This window comes from Gymnodraco acuticeps, unplaced genomic scaffold, assembly GCF_902827175.1.
Source record: "Gymnodraco acuticeps unplaced genomic scaffold, fGymAcu1.1, whole genome shotgun sequence".
NCBI lineage: Eukaryota > Metazoa > Chordata > Actinopteri > Perciformes > Bathydraconidae > Gymnodraco > Gymnodraco acuticeps.
This window is the reverse complement of record NW_022992351.1, coordinates 4644996-4667027: the sequence shown is the minus strand read 5'-3', so window position 1 is coordinate 4667027 and position 22032 is coordinate 4644996. Positions and strand designations below refer to the sequence as shown.

The 22032-nt window shown below is 39.4% G+C and overlaps 1 protein-coding gene across 18 annotated transcripts in view; it reads right to left on the bottom strand.

The window, feature by feature from the left end:
- kif1b (kinesin family member 1B) overlaps positions 1 to 22032 on the bottom strand; it is a 59497-nt gene that overhangs the window by 14977 nt on the left and 22488 nt on the right. For 3 of the 18 annotated variants that reach the window (XM_034209058.1, XM_034209060.1, XM_034209061.1), the window contains 16 exons: positions 21911 to 21952; positions 19734 to 19945; positions 18225 to 18304; positions 17637 to 17712; positions 16364 to 16443; positions 15842 to 15948; positions 15511 to 15594; positions 15030 to 15210; positions 14811 to 14883; positions 6998 to 7109; positions 6867 to 6884; positions 6033 to 6181; positions 5001 to 5179; positions 4048 to 4185; positions 2662 to 2913; positions 420 to 538 (listed from right to left, as the gene is read on the bottom strand). In XM_034209058.1, the coding sequence (XP_034064949.1) occupies positions 420 to 538; positions 2662 to 2913; positions 4048 to 4185; positions 5001 to 5179; positions 6033 to 6181; positions 6867 to 6884; positions 6998 to 7109; positions 14811 to 14883; positions 15030 to 15210; positions 15511 to 15594; positions 15842 to 15948; positions 16364 to 16443; positions 17637 to 17712; positions 18225 to 18304; positions 19734 to 19945; positions 21911 to 21952 (1902 nt within the window). Of the gene's footprint in view, positions 1 to 419; positions 539 to 2661; positions 2914 to 4047; positions 4186 to 5000; positions 5180 to 6032; positions 6182 to 6866; positions 6885 to 6997; positions 7110 to 8833; positions 12671 to 14810; positions 14884 to 15029; positions 15211 to 15510; positions 15595 to 15841; positions 15949 to 16363; positions 16444 to 17636; positions 17713 to 18224; positions 18305 to 19733; positions 19946 to 21910; positions 21953 to 22032 lie in introns of those variants that run through there. The other 15 variants (XM_034209059.1, XM_034209063.1, XM_034209070.1 and 12 more) reach the window with 13 other exon arrangements.

The following is a 22032-nucleotide window of genomic DNA, read 5'->3' as shown; positions in this document are numbered from 1 at the left end:
CACCAGATCTGTGGCTTTGCAAAACGTTCTCACAATGATATCAAACCTAAAATATCGATATTAGGTTTGAGTTAAATATATTTTGCCGTCTAAATAATACAATATGGCATTAAAACATATTATGTAGGTTTTTTTTAACTATATTATTCAAATGTAAGTTAAACAGCCTGTTTCACATGGATATCGCAGTTTTTATTATCATTAGTTTGTTTTTATATTCTTAGATCTGTATCTTCTTTTGATTTACCCTCACCCGTCTATTTATGTACAAGTGGATTGTTTTTTACGGATGCAGCATGGGTGAAAGCCCAATCTATAAAGCACAATAAAGTGAATGTGGAATGAGTGATTAGCAGGCATGGCCTTTGCATGGAGATGCTAGCAGTCGTGCTCATTCGAAAATCTCATTAATTACTCACCAGCTATAGCCTGGACCCCCACACGCAGGAAACCACGCACCTCGCCCTTCTCTGTTACTATGGCAACACGGTGCACCAGTGGCACAGGGTACAGCAGGTTGCTCAGGTACACGAAAGCTCTGCGAGGAAAAGGAGGAGACTTGAAATTCTGCTGCAGTGTGAAACAGTTGGATCCAGGAGACACATTTTAATCGTATTAATGATGATTTCTGTTTTTTTTTGTTATATAACTGCAATGTATTGCAATTAATAAAGCTTATTAAAACAAATTGCATAGCTCCCAATTGAAAAGTATCTGAGTAGTGACAGACAATGTTCTAAAAGCTTTACATTATTTACTGACATACATGTCTTCACAATGATTTAAATATCACAATGTGCAAATAAAGCATATATTAATAACTACTATAACATACAGCATTAGAAACAATAATGTTAAGGATTGAGCAAAATAATGAAAAAAGAAAAAACATGTGAACATTACATTCTAATTGCTCCAGCACTCTGAAATCAGCAGCAGTTTAAAGCATCCTCTTTATTTTTAAACTGTGTGACAGGGAGATGACAGATCGCCTGGGACGCAGCAGTAAAGGTTGTAAAAGACTTGTTTATTGTGTCGTAATACAGATATAGAGATGTTGGTCTCTAACTCACACACTCGCTGACGTGTTTTTTTTTAGGGCTTGATTTGTTTTGCTGCACCCCTGGTGACCTACTCTTTGTGTCCCCCCCCCTCCTCCTCCTCCTCTCCCTCTAATGGGAGACTCGAGGCCGGGTAGGAGGAATATCAATCTGGAAAATCTCTGAAGTCACAGTGACGAAGAGGCTGAGCTACGTCTGGTGCGCAGTCTGGTGCGCAGTCTGGTGCGCAGTCTGGTGGCGTGCATGGCTTGGCAAACGCTGTTTATGACTCAGCTATGACGTTACCGGCGCTACGGCAACGGCCTCGGTACAGCGTGTGCTCTGATTTCTAATGCTGCTGCAGCACATTATTTCCTCTTGACAATGAATTAAAACACAAATAAGCAGTGACAGTGAGTTAATAATATCTACAATACATTTCAAGAGCAATGTTAAAAAAAACACATACAGGGTTATAAAACAAATTCATGTTATAAATAAAATAAACAAATAAATCAAACAAGGGCTCAAGGATAATAAAAAAAAATGGACAGACAGCTAATCAACTTAGACACAGCAAATCCACAGATGGAGTTAATACAGTCAGTGCGGTGATGGTGGCGGGGGATGAGACATTACGCTGGGAGGAGGTGGAGAGAAGAGGATGGTGGCTTTTCAATTTTTGGAAACAGAGTCTAAATTAAAAGTAAATCATACAAAGTGGGCCTGTGAGCACAGAAGCATGACTAATCATGTTAAATTGCAAAATTGTCCAATGTATCTCTGCAAAGCTGCTATGAATACTTGATCTGTTTCTGAAATGATGCTCTAACCGTGGAGGGATTTGCTGATAAATAATAAAATATATGGTTATTTATTCGCTGAAATATTTAAATAATCTACTTTGCCAGCTACCATAATAATATATAAAATTATATCTTGTATCCTAAATATCTCCTGAACATGCCTCCAGGGTGAAATCAAAATCCAAAAATGGAGATAATTCTTGATGAATTGAAGGAAATGGGGGATGCGTTTAACAACAGCAAAACTATATTAAAGAGTAGAATAAATCTTACTCTCACAGAAAAGAAATGTGCCTGCGTAAGTGTAAGACAGAATATGTTTAAGTGTTTTAAATAGCAAGCTTTTAGAGACAAATGTGTTTGGTAAGTAATAAGCATACTAATAAATAAGACTTCCTATAATATTGGAAGGGGAGCGTGAGAGTTTCTAAAACGATGTTTTGATAGTTCTGCTGTTGTTGAAAGCATTGAATTCAATTAATCAAGACTTTTTCTATTTATTTGTATTCTTTGTTCACCGTGGAGGCCTGAGAGGAAACAAGGAAATTCTTCAAGATAACATGGGGTCAGTTAGTGACATAGAAAATAATATCTTGAGGGAGAAGCATTACTTTAAATATCATTCATCTGCATTTGATTATGTTGCTCTATATCCTGCACTCATTCATCTTTATGTTATGTATTCCCCCATTTGTGTCACTTTGCTCTATATGTGTATTAAAGATAAACATTATTAAACCAAGCCATCATCCCCCCTACACCCCTGTCCCAGCCTGTGTGTGGAGGGCGTGGGAATGCCGCTGCCGGTCACCAACCTTCCCACCAGGATGAACCAGGGGGAGCGGTCATAGAAGGGGTCCTGGCCGTCGCTGAAGATGTCCGAGCCCTCCTCGGTGCCGGCATCTGAGCTGGTGTCGTCCACAAAGGCCTCGTCGTCCATCAGGTCGGACATCTCGCTCTGACGCTCGTCCGCCAGCTCGGTGATCTCAGAGTCCGTGGTGGAGAAGGTCGGAGAGGGCGTGCGGTCGGCCAGGCGCTCATTTACACAACCGTTGAAGATCGGGGAGCTGACGGGTTGGAAGTTTGGAAATAGTGGCAAGAACCAAGGAAAGGTACAATGGAGCAATAAAAAGAGTTAAAGAGGCCATCGAGTATAGCTTTGAAAGGACATTTCACCTTGGCATTGTGTTCCCATTAATGGCATGTTGTTTAAAAAGAAACAACATGAATCCATGTACTAACATACAAATAAATGTTATATTGAAATTGCAATGTAATTACCACAAACAGTATCTGTACATTCATTGGTAAAGATGTGTTGATTTTTACCTCTATCAATTTTGATCATTAACCAAACCAAATCTATTGAGAACATATTTGTTAATACTACTACTTGGAAGCCATTGCAAGTGCAACATAAGGATTCATTTAATAAAGAGCAGGTATTACAAGTAGCTGCTAGCTGTCAAAGATATATATATTTATAGAAACTATTTTATACCAAAATGAAATGCCACTTTAAAAATAACTAAATTCACATCTTCTAATGCATGCTGGTTCAAATACAAAATGCCACATGTTTCCACTTTATCCAAATCCACTATGTTATGAACAAGCTTTTGTATGAACTGGAAGGCATATCAATATGAGAATGGCAACAGACAGAAACATTTCACAATGGGTAAATCAAAATGACAGAAATGTGCAATAAAGTTTAAATTAAAAATAAGTAAAATGTCAAATAAAATGTATAAATACCATAGACCGTATATAGATAAATACACAAAGGAATATTTTACAATGAACATGAAATCAAAAACACCAAATGAAATGACAAATTCACCAAATTATACACATGACAAAAAATACAATGAAAGATTAAAAAAGAAAGAACAAAACAAAAAGCTGACAAATGATGCTTAAACATATTATACCACTTATACACATGACTCCAATGACAGAAATGTAATCTGTATAACAGAATTTGACGATGAATACGGAAAGATTTTATGGAAGTTAACACATAGATCCATTTTAAATAAATGGATCACAAAAGCTGATTGAGTTTCACCACAAAAACCAAACCTATTACTTAGGACTCAAACAGCAAACAGGCAGCACCACAAACACTATTCATGCAGAATATTAAGTGAGTCACAACATACGCAGTATAGTTTGTCTCCATCGTTCCTGTTACATACCTCCCAACCAGTTTAAACCAATGGAAGCGATCATAGAAGGGATCATTTCCTGTCAGAGAGCCCTCTCCGTCCTCCTGGTTGGTGGAGGCCATTTCTCCAGCGCGGTCGTACATCTCCCTCATCTGCTCCAGCCTCTGCCTGCAGATGACGTCGCAGGGCAATTAGCATTAACGGGAAGCAGAACGATAAAATACATCTCATCTAATGGATGGAGGGCGGAGATGTCAGTCTTATAATTTATGGTATTTTTTTTCTGTTACTCAAGGCATGAGAAATGATCTGACAACAGGCTGATTGAGAAAACTGAGATCAGAACAACATGGGAGCCAAAGCAGACTGAAGAGACTGAATGTGCACAATACACTAGATGTTGCGCTTGTGCTGGCTAAGTATGAAAGGTTCCCTATTATACAATTTTTTATCAATATATTATAGGTCTCAGATATATATAAAACATGTCTCTGAAGTGTTTGGCTCCAAATACCAAACACCAAATACCAATCATGAATTGTAGCATCCCATAATCCTGTTTCAGCCCTGTTTCAAAAGTGCTGATTATGTGTTTTTTACTTGAGATGAAAATAAGGAGCCATTCCCCACGCCCGTCAGAGATATTTGGTTAAAAAGAACACAATGGTGCTCTAGGAGGAGATTCAGGTGATAAGGTGGGGGGGTTACCTTGGTTGGTTACTGGCTAATGGTTACACAAGCCAATCATAAAGTGGCCAAACTCTGATCAGCTCATTTTCAGACAGGTTTTTTATATAAATGGATCAGGACAAAAAGTGAGCGAATCTTTTTTCCTGAAACTTTCAGAATCTCTTTACACAGAGGGGACACATGTTTATGTATAAGAGACATGAACAAATGGATTTTGCATAATAGGTGGCCTTTAACATTTAAAACATATTCAACTACAAATAGGATTAGTTAATTTAAGGTATGGGCATTACTTGAGTTTTTCGAGGGACCAGTAGTGTGTGGCTCCGTTCTTCAGGTCCTGAACCTCTACGGCCACCACGGTGCGGGGGAAAGGCCGGGCGTCGCGCTCTTTCTCTGGCTCTGGAGACACGAGCTCAGGGGGCAGCGGAGAGTACAGAGTGTCTGTCAGCAAGACAAACTGGAACTGGACCTGAAGAGTGGGAGAGGTGGTTGGAAATAAAGAATAATTGGAGAGTTTAAAAAAACATCAAGGCAAGTCAAATAAAAAAAACATTCAACTAGCATGAGAATCCACTCAAAGGATGATGACTTTAAGCTCTGAACCTTCAAGATTATTTTTCATTAAAAACACTCCGGAGACATCAAGGGATAGGTATTTTTCCATTAAAGATATACCATGATTGAAAGGTCAAACAAATCCATAACGGCCTCCATTTTGTGGTCTTACTTTTCCCAGCATCCTCTGGGGCAAAAATGCTAAACCAATTAACATCACTGGATATAAATAACAGACAGAAAGGAAACCAAAGATAAATAAAACTCCTGTGAAAATGTCTATGTGACAGACGAGCCATCTCCATTATCAATCTAGAAGCGCCTGGAACTGGACGAGTGTATAAATCACACACACTCCGGATGGGAAGGTGGACCCCCGCTCGGGTGATGTGAAAGATTGCCTTCTGCACAAACACACATTATGTTTTAAGATCGATGTCCAGTTCAACAGGCTGAAGCTGTCAACTGACTTAAATTAGGGCATGAACAAATAAATGTTACTGTGGCTCTCCAATAACTTATTTTAGTTGTTTTTAATCCATCATTATTTATTTGCCTTTTTCTTTGTATTCATTTTACGAGGTTGACCGCTCAACTGCTTTTTTTCAGATTTTTTAAAAGCAATTTAAATTTGAAATCTTCCTGCCTTCACTAGCACTAGTTTTGTGCTAAACAAAACATTTTTCTCTTTAATGTTAAAGCTGGAAAACCGGTCTTAAATCACTGATTAAGAACAATAACATAAAGCGCAATATCAGTTTTCTCACTTTCTTCTTTAGCTCCACACTGATGGCGTTGGCCTCCTTCAGGTAGACGGCGCTTCCCCACAGCTGGTCGCGGAGGGAGGTGAACTGGTGGTACCTCCACTTCCTGAAAGACCACTGAGCTAACTCAAACTCGTGCTGAGTCCACGGCACTGCGGGGGAATCAGGTGATGTTAACATACACGAAAATAAACACACACACAATGATAATGCACAAAAAGGACCATGCCAGTGGTTGTACTTGTTTTAGCCCAGTGCACTTTACATTGCTGCCTTCAAAATCAACATTATCCATCATGCGGAATATGTCGTCTTCTTTATTTTACTCTGTTTATTGCAAGCACTGTGCTGTTAACTTTTCCTTTAGGATGTGTTTCGGGACCTCCAAGATCATAAATTACTGTCAGCTTTAAATTATGAAGCACTCATTTATAACAAACAGAAGACAAATTGAGAGGAAATACAGACTTTTAGTGTGTTTCTTGTAAGACCACAGGACAAGTTAAGCTCCATCCCCAAAATTAGAACCTGGTGTCGCTCTCAACTTGATTTACAACTGTATTTCTAGTTTATTTTCACTGCTTCCTTTGGAAAATATAGCCAGTAATGTAGAAGAAACTTGTAGTGGGCTAAAACATGCAAAACTTGAATTATGGTCAAAGTAAAATGTGTTTTGTTTAATTAGTATGTTTATTTCAAAGAAAGTATAGGATATTGCATTTATGGACTAGTTTGACTTAAAACCTTGAATTTGTAATTAGTTAAGACATTTCAATTAATCTAAATGAAGTTGATATTATATTCTTCTGGTTATGAAATGGGAAATACTATACGCACATCCCAGAAGTTTAGGCTCTGGATAGAAAATGTGAAAGAAAACAAACATTGCATTTAAATATTTATACTTTTTAGCCATAAATACATTTGCTAAACAAAGATCTGCAGGGCTGAAGATTAACAGTACACACCTTCCTCCTCCTCCTCCTCATCCTCCTCCAACTCTTCTTCATCAGGTGTCTCGGTAACCACAGAAATAGTCTCCACCTGTTTCTGAAGCTCCTGCAATTTGCTCTCGTACACCTGCACACCAACACACAGGGACGAGGAGAGAAAACATGAACAATTCTCCATCAGCCGCAAGAAAACTGTGAAATTAGATCTGTACCACATTTAACCCAAAATACACAGTGATATGTTGGGAATACTCAATACTACCAGTTTTATTTCTATATTAGAGGCATGTACTGAGAACTTTGGCTATACTGATCCAAATGATACATGCAGCTGGATGTATAAATAATGCAATGATACACAGAATTAGGTTTACAAATACATTAAATATTATACAGTAATATTTTCTTATACTGTACATTTCCAGACCTTTTATTAAATACTGTGTGTTTTGGATGTAAAACACTCGAAGTGAAAGCTATTGATAACTTGAAGAGGTTAAAATATATGACACTAATCATAAATAATAACATATCTATTGTTATCAAGGAAACATATGACACAATCCAAAACCAAAAAATATTTAATAGTTCTAGCCGAAAAAGCAAAAAAAGCCCAAGAAATGTTTAACTTTTTATATACGAAAAAGTGGGTATCCGAATCCTAGAGCCGATGCAATTGAACATTTAAAAAAGGCTGGGATGGAAGAGCAGAGCTGCTGGTGGGAGCTGAGTCAACTGTAATCCAATGAGAGGCGCCATCATCATCATCATCATCAGGGCAGGACAGGCCGTGGTCCCGATGACCTCATCCTGTTTGTTCAGTGTCTTCTGGGAAGACAATGCAGCCTTTTCATTCGTCATTAACCTCCTCCCTGCTGAAATCCCACCAACAAGCTAACAGCTAAATTCCATCTATTCAAGAACATTTAGAAATCTAAAAAAAGTTTTACTGAATGTAGAGATCTGCATTTGTAGCAATGTGAACCTAAATGGTTCATGTGAATACAGTATTTCAAGCCCATTCAAAAAAGTCTATTAAAATTCACAAATTACGTTGCAGCATGGCAAAGACTACATTTAGTGCCTCGTTTTATGTTGATGGGTGAAGTGAATAGCACCTAATCACACTTTCATCCCTATCCCATGTTAAAGTATATGTGATGTGATTTCAGTAATAACAAATAGCTTATAAAACCCTTAGCAATGTATATGGATAAAAGTATAAAGACATGTACCACATTCATTTAAAATGTTTTAAAAATAGAAATGAAAACAGCCCATATCTGACGTAAGGTGTTGTACAGTGTCTCACATTGGTACTCCTGTTTAGTTCATTCATGCAAAAAGGCCTGCCACGATAATTACATTATGGTAAATACTTATGGACCCCGACCATTTTAGCTGACCTCGATAATGCTCTTTGTGTTTACATATGCAAGGGTTTAAATAAGGATGTCACAAACATTCAAGCCAGCATGAGGCCAGAATGAACAGCAGGGTTTTGTCTCCTTTTAAGACTTTTTGTTGTCAGAGTCCATTTTTTGTCGTATTGATTGTGTGTGTTTTTTTTAAAGGACACTTTAAATCTGATTTAGCAATACAATTCCAGTGATTGAATTCTTAAGTATAAGAAGTATAATGCTCTTTAAAAGGGTGCTCTTGCATTATTTTGCTATTATAACCATATAAATGCTTTTAAATGACAATATTGATTTTCGAGGTCATTTATGTGACTGTATATTGTCCAACTAAAGTAGTTATTGTGACAGGCCTAATGGACAGATGAGATGATGTCCCTAAACTGGTTTAATGGCAGTGAAAAACAAATACTACCCATATAAAACAAATAACTGCACTTGGAGCATGTCGTTTTATTTCAGTCATATTTTGAAAATCCTCCAGCAACACAGAGACTCAGTATATTCTTACCTTGTTCACATATGTATGTTTGCACAAAGTGCTTGATTAAGGAGCAACACAACTTGGTACACAGCTGCACTGAGGCACTTGATATTGCAGATTCAAAAAGCAGACGCACAACACTCAACAGACACTTAGAGCTGAGACATATATGTATTTCAAAAGAACAGCGCACTGTTCATTTGAAGTGGTTTACTTTCCAGCTTCCCTGGTCGCCATTGGCACCAGTGCATACGCTAAATAACGTTCTTTAATGGAGCACTTATTAGGGATGAAGAAATGTAAGCTATCGCATGCAAAGATAGTCAAAGATATGAGGCGTAAGGTTGAGAGACTTGCACATGTCATTATATCATTTGGTTTTTGTTACAGCAGAGAAAGGCAGAGTATATACTGTCAAAACATATAGTATAAAACACAGAAAATCATTTCATCATTGTGAACCAATGTAACATTTTGAAAATCTCAAAAGGCCTCTGCTTTCTGCTCAGTGTCACTGATTCTCAGATGATTTAAAGGCCATCTTTTACTTAAATGTTCAAATGAATCAACATTTCTTTTAAAGAAATGAATGCAGCAAGAAAAGGCAGATTGACAGGCAGGCTTGCTGCTAATTCAAATAAGCATCAGCTATAGCACAGAGGCAAAACACTGACTGAGTTCAGAAGCCATCGCTCTGATAGATCTATCCAGGTAGTGGCGTTTTGATGCAGCTAAATCAAGGCAGTCTTCAAAATCTCCATTGACATTGTAGTTCTCCCAAATAACATTATTCAAACACGTCAAGCCTTTGTCCTCTCTCCAACATTTTTAAGCCAAGTCTTTGGGAGCCATGACAACACTCTGAAGGACATTGAATTGAAACACGGAGAACTCTGTGCTTACTCAGTGAACCACAAACCTAGAATGTCATTTTAAGAAATCAGAGCTCAACTGAGGAAGTGTGGTTGATACAGGAAGAAACTCAATTTGTTTTTGAACCTTCTGGATTAGTGGAACTTGTGAAACATAAAAATAGATTTTGTGGAACTTGTGTTAAAGTTAGGTCCACCCCCCTAGGATTTCAGCATAGTGGTTCTTGTATTTAATAAGCTCTGTGGGTAGTTTTTAAAAAACAGTTTTAATAGGGTAATTTATGACTTAACATTGAAATGTGTGTCTTTACCAACTAATTCATTATTCATGAGGAAGTCGCAAGTACTGAAATACAAGGTGAAAGTTATATATTTGAAATACATCTAAGAAAGAAAGGTTGGGATCCAGCAATCAAGTGGCTTGAACTAAGCATTTGAATAAATCAGTGTTATTACTTAAAAAAGGTTAGTTTGGTTAGGCAAGTTAAGAAGATTCCTTTGCACATTTTAGCTTAAAACCCTGTGCATGAAAACTGAATTAAAAAGCAAAGAAAGAAAATATTGAATTTGTAATGCACAGCGGGATTAATATGTTAAGGCATAAAAAAGGCACCTTTTGAATACCACTTTCTTTAAACCAATATTTCAGTCTGTTTAAAAAGGCAGTCACGCAATTGACTAGTGCATCAAGTTATTCCATTATTTAAAATGTCCAGCAGGCTGGTCTTTTGATTCTAGGCCAATGGTGATTTATGACAGTAAATGTTTTATGAAGTACAGCAAAAAAAAAAAAAAAAACTGCAAAGATAACTGATGTTTCCATCCTGAAATTCAGTTACATGGTACATCAAAAAAATAAATATATATAGGGTGTTTAGGGTACAATCACAACCAAAGTCTAGACACTTCAGTGTGTTTATATTGTAGTGGCTAAAAACATTCAAGATAGATCAATGATAAAATGGCAAATATGTAAACTCAGAAATTCAACCATGAAGACAATTTTGGCAAATCAAAGCATGATTGATGAATTGTCACACATGATAAAAGATGAGCAGAGTAGGCATGGCATGTCTCTTCAGAAAAAAACAAAAGAACAGTCCCTTTATCGTCTGTTGGCTTCAATTCCTTATGACAGCTCTCCCAATGCTAGTGATCACAGGGCACACAATGCAGCAAAAACTCGTAAAACGGCATATATTATGGTGATGATAAAATGTCTTCTTATAATACATACAATACTTTTGGATCAACCAATAACACACTGATCAAGTGCAAAAGTCACAGTCGGTTTGAGTTGTGTGACTCACATGATTTTGAGCTGTTGTGATCTGTAATGTATTTTTACTACTCAAACTCAAAGTATATTAAAACTAGTTCCTCATTCCACATGTCCCACTCAAACTGCAGTCTCTCTGCTGGCTTTTAGATTTGGAGCAGACATCTGCCTGCGCATTCTCGGAGGTGGCTGAAAGTTGATTGGATGGTTAGCGTGGTCAGTGTGCTGGTACTGCTGATAGCCATTGTATCTACCATCTGTATACATCATGTTATCGTAGTGGCAGGGCTGTTGTTGGTGGTGTTGCTGGGGATGAGCCTGATGTTGGCGGGGCAGGTAGAAAGCTTGTGTGTGCCTCCTGTTGCTTTCAGACTGCTGCAGTGACTCCATGGAGCCAGAGGGCCGCTGGCGGTAATTAAAAGAGTTGCTGCGGCTTCGTTCATGGGGCTGCTGGTTCTGGTTGTTCCTATAGTTATGTCTGTGACCCTGGCTTAAACCTTGCTCCAAGTCTTTGCTCCTGAACTGGACTGATGGGCTTGGTAATGGAGGACTGACTTGGATCAGTGAAGCAGCCATCCTTTCTTTAGACTGCAGTCCTTCTCCATTCAGGCTTTCGCCCTCGTCTTCCTCTACAGCTTCTTTGGGCACCTTTAGCTCAATGACTTGCTGATCTGTGATTATAATATGAGTGCCTGGGCTCCATGAATTGCGGTGCTTAGGGTTGCTTTTGAAGGGGAAGCGCAGCTTGCGGTCTTCTGGCGGTATGAAGCGGTGTGGTCCGGTCTGCCGGCGGAGCTGTTTTGAGATCTCTTGTTGCTGAAGGTTCTTGAGGCGCACCTGCTCTTGACGCATCCAGCGCATGTGGCCTCGCTTCAGGGTAGAGTCATCGCCTGCACTTTGGCCTGTTGGTGAATCTACATCCTCATCATCAGGCTTTTCTGGCAAGGGAGGTTTCCCTTCTCTTGGGGATGTGGCAGAGGTAGTGGAGGTGACTACAGGAGGCTTTTCTTGGCTCTCTGGGGTGATGAGTGGAAGAACCTTTTCCATTTTAACCATCTTATTTCTGAGGGTACGGATCTCCTCATCCTTCATATTGTTTTGCTTCTTTACCTCGTGCAAGATGTCTTCAAGTTTATCAATGTGCACCTTCAGGTCATCCATTACAACCACTCCTGGTCGTGGCCCATTGGTAACGACGTCCTCAATGCGCTCATCACCGACCCCTACAGTGTCCCAAACGTCCCGAGCCACGGCCCTCCACGAGTCCCGCTCGTTGGGGTCCTTCTTGCTGTAGCTAGCACAAAGCTCCTTCATTTTTACTATGGCCAGTGCTTCGATTTCCTGCCGTGTTTGGCGGAAGTCATTGAGGGCTACTTCATAACAAATTTCTTTGACAGCCTGGATCTTCAGGTCGGAGATGGTCACCCACTTGGAGTCCTTGGTGATGCGACGCCGCTGAGGGACCTGGTACATTTTAACTTGCTCTCTTATCTTCCCACTGCTGGGTAATCCACACTTTCTCACTATGGACTGTAGCTTGCTGGGTGGCAGCTTTTCCCTCAAGGAAGTGATCAGTCTCCAGCTCTCTTCACAAGACCTCTTATCTGAGTCATCCCCACTATCAGAGTCTCCATCCTTGAGAAAACAACAGGACACAAACCAAAAGGTTCCCAAAAAAAGGAGAAATTAAAATGAGAAATCAAAGAGAAGATGAAGGGGCGACTTTTAAAATAAAAGAATGATTAAAAGTTATGAATATGCAACATGGGAACTTCAACTATGAGTAAAGTTAAAGCTTGATTAGAATTGTAATCCAATTAGACAGAGCTTTGTGCTTCAGAATTGTGAGATTTAGGATATTTGCCAAAGATGACTATTACACTGTAATGTTTAATAAATATTGTGCATACATCATTATTTTACGATGTATGGCAACATGCAGTATACATCCATCCATAATTATGTTCAAAATAAAGATAGAAATACAAATAAATATCCAACAATCAGTGGCTTCCATTGACTTGCTTGCCTGTCAGTTTGTTGTTCTGATATCGTCTCTAGTGAAATGGTGATATTGATAAAAATAAATGGATATTAATATAAGTATCTATAGCTCAAAGGCTTTTCAGATATAATAAATGGGGTTATCAGCTTTAACAATATTGTTCCCAATGTTGCACATTGATATTAAAAGTAAAGGTAAAGCATGTCTATCATGATTCGAAAATAAATATCAATAGAGGATAGTGGATGATCGGAGCACTTCTGTTCGTTTGTCATGTTCATCTTCTTAATTAAATGTATTTTGATTTGAAAGCTGGATCCCAAACATGCTACAGCGGCATGCATGTAGATGCATTTTGGAGCTTTCTCCTTTAGTCCAGAAGGTTTGAAAGGCTTTTGTGTTAGCAGTGAGTTAGAAGACAAAGTGTTCTTGCGGTTGATCAGAAAGCCAGTAGAGAGAGGAGAGGCAGGCGAGAGGGTAAGTGTTAATCCACTACAAGAAAGATGTTAGTTGGAAAAAATGCAGTTTCTCATTTTTCGTAGACAAAGTACATTACAGATCACAACCATTTGGTACAAATAATTCATGTATTGTGTATGTAGTGTATCTATATCTAGAATTGGATATGTTATGTTGCTGGGAGTCTGAACCCCTATGCCTGAGGCTCTGCACATAATACCAGTCGTATGAGTAGAGGTCTGTGATTCACTGATTTAAGCAGCGATAACTCTGTTGTTGAGCCGTGCCCTCAGTGTGCTATGCCGGTGCCATGTAAGGCTAGCAAAGAGAGGTAGCCAAAGAAGTCAATGAGAAACCACATTGTCACTATCTGTCAAAAAACTACAGCGGGGTTTTTTTGTTATCACAATGCATTGGACATGTCAGCAACTGCATTGGAGAGATGAAACTCAGGATAAAAACAGAGCAAGAAAACTAGAGTAGAAATCTAATCCAAGCAAATCAACAGCCGCTTCAAAGCTGACCAGCTCAACAGCAAACACTGCAACTTAGTCCAGAACCAGTACTGAACGAGTTAGGAAAACATGCTATTAACATGAACCATGCAAAAGCAGCGTCACTTTATCAAAACGAGGCAATGTGTTTCAATCGTTACTGACCAATATTCAGGTTTAAGATTAATTTTGAATATAATATCAAAAAACGTTAGCCGCAAGTTGCTGTTTTGCAAGATTCAGATCCACTATAGAAGACAAGAAAAATGAAAACAGGGATTTGGAAAGGGGAAAGCTTCAACATCTAATTCTCGCTCAATTAAAATGCTATAGAGAACCCAAGAGATGGGCAATCTTTCTCAAACCAGAAAACCAACCATGCAAGAAGAACAGACATGCGCTAGCAGTATAAGTGTGAATCACGCACACAGACATCTCAAAAGTGTCAGAGCACAGAGTGAGAATTAGTACTAGTCAGATTTAAAAAGGACCAAGTGAAGCTATCATCCAAAAAAACAGAAACTAGCTTTCAAAATGGTATTGACCATAGAAAAACCATGCTTTAACTTTGAACTCCACGCATTTCAGCCAAATTAAACTCCATATATCACAAACTATCTGAATCAAGAGAAGCTGCCTTGAATTAAAAATAACTCCCAAAAGGCATGAAATAAATAATGGCTTAATATCTAATTAATAAACCCACAATGCAGCTACTACTAACTTGTCTAAAACTTCTAACATTACAAATACAGAAAACTGAATCAATAACATTTACAAAGTGGGTTTGATTTCATTCCAGCTGATTTGAACTCACCAGTCGCTGCTGCTCCAGAAGTTGGTCTGCTTCTTCCTTTTCCTTTTTGTACAAGATTTCCATCTCAGTGAGCCTATGTAAATGACAGCATATTGTTTATTATGAAATACATCACACAAATGATGATATACTTTAGCATCCATATTTGAAACCCAACAGATCACTACAGACACTTATAGAAGGACATTTAAATAAAGGCCAACAGGATGGATTGCGTACCTTTTCTCCATCTCCTGCTTCATATCGATGCCCTGCTTCTCCAGCAGCTCTCTCTGAGCAAAGGTCCAATCAACCGGCTCCACGGGGGTTTCTGCCGTTGGCGTCTTTTCCCTTTCAGCTCGTGCCTGCTCTGGATGGTTAAACCGGAACACATGGTTCTTTCCCATAATGATACGGTTACCTGAAAGAAGACGGGGCGGAGAAATGGGCAGGGATCGTTAAATTAGCAAAGACATTGTTTATTAAGTGCTGATAGAACAGTGTAAATGTAAGAACTCCAATATTTTGTTTAAAATGAAGGTTAAAACATCAGAATAGATGCTATAAACCACATTGTACAACTGTTGTTTATGACGCCCCAGGAAAAACCCATTATACAAATTCAATTATCTTTTTATGAGGAAATCAGTCACCTCATTCCGACAAAAACATCACATTCACAGATCATTTATAACTTTATTTACAAAAATGTGAGATTTACCTGAACGTAGCTGGATTGAATCCTCAACACGCTTGCCGTTGACGTACGTTTCAGATCCCTCGCATGGCACCAGCATGACGACAACTTTAGCAAAATCAGAACAACCAATCATCAGTGACTCATTCTGAAAAGATCTAATTCAGGGTATGTACTGATTACTGACAGGGCAGAATGTTTCCATTAGCAACAGAAGATAAACGTTGATTATATATGTATCCACCAATGCCATCCAGACTTATTGGTTTGTTTCAAATCTGATGATAATCCAGATATTCAAATCCCATATGCCATGGCAAAGTTAAGCAAGCAAACTCATAATATAGTGCCTCACCATTTCCATTGAGATTCCTCTCGCTGCGGAAGACGCAGTGCTCTTCCCTGATATGAGCACCACTTAAAACAATGTCCTGACGTCTTTCAGCATCAGCCTGACCCACCCTGAAACAATAAGAGATGCCATTATGAGAAAGTGAAGTCTCTTTGTGTTGGCAGCCATTTCATCTAAAAGTCAGCTGCAGAAGTTAAATGGAATATTTTTTAAGAAAGCAACACCCCCAAAGGACAATAGGTGTTTTCGTCTGTAACTCTGTCATCCGTTATTGTCCCCCTGAGGCGTGATTGTAACAAAATACTCAACAGGAATAGTCTTCTAAGGGGAGCACAAGGACAAAGAGGGGAGGAAAGTAACTTTAGAAGGCAACACTTTTGGTGAGCAGTGGCAGATAAGCCAGTTTTCTCTGACTCTGTATTTAAATCTTACTCTTTTGAAGTGAAGCAAGAGGAACTTCCACTGCCTGGAAAGAATGCAACTCTTACACCTTCATTTCAGTATCATCATGCAGGTTTGGGTTACCTTGTAATTCCGTCTTTGATGTAGTAGAGCAGGCACTCTGACATGAGAGGATCCTCATTCAGGTTAACCAGGTGTGGAGTCTATACATGAAACATAAAACATAGACGGTTTACCACAAAAATATTTCTAGAATTTCTCTACTTGCATCATGTTTTCACAGACCAATCTATACCAACACTAACAATAAAAAGTGAGTATATTCTTAAATCACTGCCGTCAGTGATACATGATATACAGTACACGGACAGAAAGGGTCACATTGACACAGTGCTGACACTCCTAGAGTCTGAAACATCACAGTATCACTAGATATTATGCTAGCAGCTAGTCTGCTAAACCACCAACCTTTTTTGGGGAGAACACCCCATTAAAGTCTGTATAAAGTTCACAAGACTTCTCAACGAAAAGCTAACCCATAGAGCAGCAGTGAGTGAAAGGAGAGAAAAAAAAATGAATGGAAGAAAACAAATCAATATGCAGTGGAGGAGTCGGGAAGGATTCAAATAGGGGACATTTTCTGAAACCACAGCTGATCTAGGGACAGCTTGCGCGAATACCATAATACACCTATTGGTCTTCCTGGTCTCCTCAACTGAGAAATGCTGGAGCGGTAAGGAGAGCGAGGGAAATATACCATTGCCTGTAACTTAATAAGCCCCATGACAGTGCTAATAAGCAGCTTAAGGACACATTTAAATAATCTACTCGGAGCTAGGTATTATATTTAAAGATAAACCTCCATTCAAGTGGTCTGTGTATAATTGTACTTCACAGAACCTTAATTAAATCCCATCATTATATAAAGTTAATAATGGAGAGGGATATTAATCGTAGATGCTACACACAGGAGTTACAATAAATGTAGATCTGTGCAACAGTGTGGTAACCATAGGGACAACTCTGACCAGCATTTTAAGGATGTTAAAGCACTACTCAACACTTAACCTCATCTAGTGCAGGAAGAGTGCTTTGTCTGCCAATTCTAATGAAAACAAACCTTCTTGGTGGCAAAACAATCAAACTGCTCGTCAAATGGCATTTCCTGGCTAAGCTGAGTTTGTGAAGGAAGCAAATAACAGAGTGGAGAGACAGACAGAATGATTAAGTGAGGAGATGAGAAAAAACAGTGACAGGGAGGGTTCTCATGGAAAAAGATAACACAGGAAACAGAAGAGAGGAAGTGATGGTGGAACGGTGTGCATGAACACCCATGGGAAAATCGAAACAGGCAACCGCCATCACCCTCAGTGCGCGTGTCTCATGTCTGATTTACCTTTTTAGGAGAGAAGACCCCCAAAGTGCCTCCATCTTCACGGATTGCCACACCCATCTCTGCAAGCAATGCCTCCCTGTAAGGAAGTAAAACATGTGTCAGACCCTCAGGAGGAATAACACACATTGTTGCACATATTCTCTGGCAGATACTTTCTGCAATAGAGTTACACACACTCGGTACATTTATTTCCAGCAAAGCGCCTTTGCGTTGATAAGACAAACGGGATGAGAAGTGATGGTGAACAGCATCAGTGTGTGATTTGTGGAGTGACAACAGGCAGAGAATGGCACCAGTGAGACTCAATGGACAGACCGTAACATGGTTTATGTCTGCAGCCACAGATGAGTGGATAAAGGGGGAGAAAGGGGTGTGAGAGGGGTGTTTGTGCGGCTGAGTGTGACAACAGAGAAGGGAAGGGAAATGGACAGAACAAGAGCAGCGGAAATGTGGCAGATAGATGAAGAAAGGGAGCGGCACAGAGACGGGAGAATACAGAGACGGGGCTATGGGGGGTTTGTCTAGCACTGACAAGACACAGATGAATTGAGGGAGGGGTGGATGCACACGTATGACGTTAATACTGACCTCTCCATGCGGATTGCCTCAGTCTTTCGCAGTTTCTCTTCCCAGGTTTCATTGAGCTCGGCAATAATCTTTTCTGATTCCTGAACAACAGAGGCAAAGTGTGAGGAAAACACAATGATTGTAATTGAGTATTACCTGTAGCACTAGAGTAGCTACAGGGTGTTAAACTCAGTAACACCAAGTCTGGGATTAAAAAGATTTAAACTAGTGATAAACAAGCTTCCTTGGCCATGTTCATATGCTTTCTTTCATTAAAGAACATTTTGAGTCAGTCACGACAACAGAGAAGGGCAGTCCCACATAATGGTCTATGTTATGGCGTGAAAACATAACTTTGAGTTCCCCGTTCTGATAATGTTTAATATAGTCATCCTAGTTTAATACAATAATGAATTGTTATGTTGGGCAGTACTGAGCTTTAAGGGGAATTGTAAAGGTGACTTTGACTGTGATCTTTGTTTCCGTCTCACTCACACAGCTGTGACACCTTTATTAAAGATCACTATTAAATCTAAAAGCCAATGAGACTTGGATCTATTTTGTCCAATTTCGTCCTTGTCTGCGTTGGTGTTTGACGTCATTGGATGACAGATAGACTGGGCACCATAGTTGCCATGGAAACTGCAGCTCCTCATGGTTGGCGTTTGCAATGTGCTTTCTTATCAACAGAGAGAGTGTACTGCGAGCGTGAGAAGTAAAACTCAGAGGCCATATGAGGACTGAAGGGAGGGACGTGTTTTGATTAAAGGTTGTGTGTGGGCTAAACAAAGATTAAACAGCCATCTTGACATTCACATAAGAACTTTAATTTACTGTTTAAATATTACAGTGTGAGGTTTATATTAAGTTGGTGTTTTATTTGGTTTACTAATTTATTCACAGATATTTCAGTGATTTAGAAAGATGCACCTTCCCCAGTTCCTATAATTCACATATTACTCTTAATATTATATTAACTGAGGTATCTTTTCAATTGTTTAATAAAACTAAAATGTTCTTATGTTATGTACAAATGTTTGTTATACTTTGATGAACAATTGTAGGATGTGTATGTAAGCCATATGCAGCTAAGGGATGCTCCTCCTTTGCCACACAATAGATATTTAACACCGCAGGCAGAGGAGAAATATGACGAATATTATGAGAGACACAGAACAGTGTATTTTAACTGTTTGATCATTTACATACATTTCAATGATGTTTGATGATTTGTATTTAACAAAGGAGATACTGATATACAAATATATGTTTTAATTTAAGAACATGCTTTACATAAAACCGTGAAAGCCATCCTATTGCCACACGCAACACAACATGCAGCAGAGTTTGATCAAACTAGGAGCAGATTTGAAGGGCAAAACAAAAAGGCTCTAAAAATGGACTTAAAGTAAAAGGTAAAAGTATCCACATTTGAGGGTCTTAGCAGAGTAGACAAATAACTGTGGGACTCTTCTTCTCTCTTGACATAGGTGTGATTTCACTGCAACCGTCTACACAGGCCAACTCTACCTTGAGTCTCTCGATGGCCTCCTCTCCTCCAGGGGTGGACATGATGCGCTCCTGGATGCTGGTGGCAGACTGAAGGCCCCCCTGGTTGCACAGCGAGCCAGAGGACGGTGAGGCTGTCAGGGAACCAATAGGGGCTGTGGAGAAATGGCCAGGGCGTTGATTCTCTGAGGCTATCAAGTATCTATGCTTATTGTTCTGAATGTCTTTCAGGTCTGAGCCAACAGCAGGAGAGAAAGAGTTGGAGAGAAAAAGAGCACACGGAGACAAAAGGTGGACAGGCCCAGGGCAGCAGGAGAGGGGGAATAAACCACATAAAATGGAACGGAAAACCAAATAGGAGGAGAGAGGATAGAAAGAGGTGGGGGGGAAGAGAAAGGACAAAAGGAAGGGAAGACCAAATGTAAGACACAAGTTGTACATCAAAGGTTAAGACAAACCACCCAGCATAATAGTCAGCTACAGAGAGAAGCAGTTTTCAACTCCAGGTGGTTTGCAAAGGTCTGCCTGCACATTTCAACAGAAAATATTAGACATTTTAGTTTGTACTCTGTTAGAGAGTTTCCAAGGCACCTGTTTCTCTGTGGGCAGAATAACAGTGCAGAGCAATTAACTCCCAGCAATTAATTTTAATTGTGTACAATTCTGAGGAATACGCTGCTGTCCCTTTGTTGTCTTGAATGAGAAAACACTGCGTGAAAACTGCAATCCATGTATCAACTACAGGATGGGAGGGTGATAGAGGGAGGACAGATGAGAGTCACTGACACATGCTGCCAAAGTTCAGCCTGCAGTTTGCACACACACACACACACACACACACACACACACACACACACACAACACACACACACACACACACACACACACCACACACACACACACACACACACACTCACACACACACACACACACACACACACACACCACACACACACACACACACACACACACACACACACACACACACACACACACACACACCACACACACACACACACACACACACACACACACACACACCACACACACACACACACACAACACCACACACACACACACACACACACACACACACACACACACACACACACACACACACACACACACACACACACACACACACACACACACACACACACACACCACACACACACACACACACACACCACACACCCACACACTAAAGATCAGGCAACTCATGTCAATATAATGGCCTCAAAAACTCAGACTGTGCCTTCTAAGAAATGGATAAAAACAAACAATTTAAATATTTTTTGAGGTGCTGACATTTGTGTCCAGTAGACACCGTCAATAAAGTATTTTCATATTTCAGAAAAATAGGAAATACATCAAGACCAAAGTACTGAAGAACTTTATGAGTACTTAGTAAACACTTGATTCTTTATTGCTGTTAAATCAACTATGAAGATTAGTCAAATCAGGTAAGGACCTGTTTTTGGGCAGGAACTCAGGTTAAAACATGTATACAGATTATTAGTGCTTAATACTTTTATCTGGTTAAATAACGGTTAAATAAAAAATAAAATACAGATTATTAGTGTGAAAGGGAAACAAGGTGGAGTTATTAGGGATTTCTGAGAATACAGCAGAAGGTACACTAACTATTCAGTACAAACTATTACATCAAGCTATTCAACGAGGGTGCGGCTACTGAGAAGTTTAAAATCAAGCACCTTTCCGGGAACTGAGATGTGCCATTTTAAAGATTTGAGCATTTTCAGCTGCAGCGAATGGTTAGTAAAAGAAAACAAAATAAAAAGCAGAAAGACCACAGTCAAGAAAAGTAGCATTAGAAAGTAAGCCAAAGACAGATATGCTAAGAGAAAGTGTGGGTGCTTGGGGGTGGGGAAGTCAGACAAGCTATTCTAAAAGTAATGAGACCAAAAGGGATATTCCAAAAACAACTTGTGATACAGTTGGATTGGAGCCCGCAAATATCTCCCTCCCCCCCATCATCATTCAAGCGCAAAGCATGCTAGATCAGCAGTTCTAAAGAAGCCTTTCATCTTCTACTTCTATAAAGCATTTGCTTTTAGCATCAACATGCAAAGCCAGTAGCAGATTTAAATATAGGTAAGGGGGGCAAAAGCAATGTTCGCTTTTATCAATAAGGCAAATAGTGATAGACAATTCATGAGTTCCACACATATACACACATTTGATTCCACTTCCGGGGCAATCATCCCCCATAGGATCAACTGAGGGGAAGCAGGAGAAGATGAGAGGGTCAGAGGTCAGCACCAGTGAATGATAGGAAAAGGTTACAGACATTTCTTAG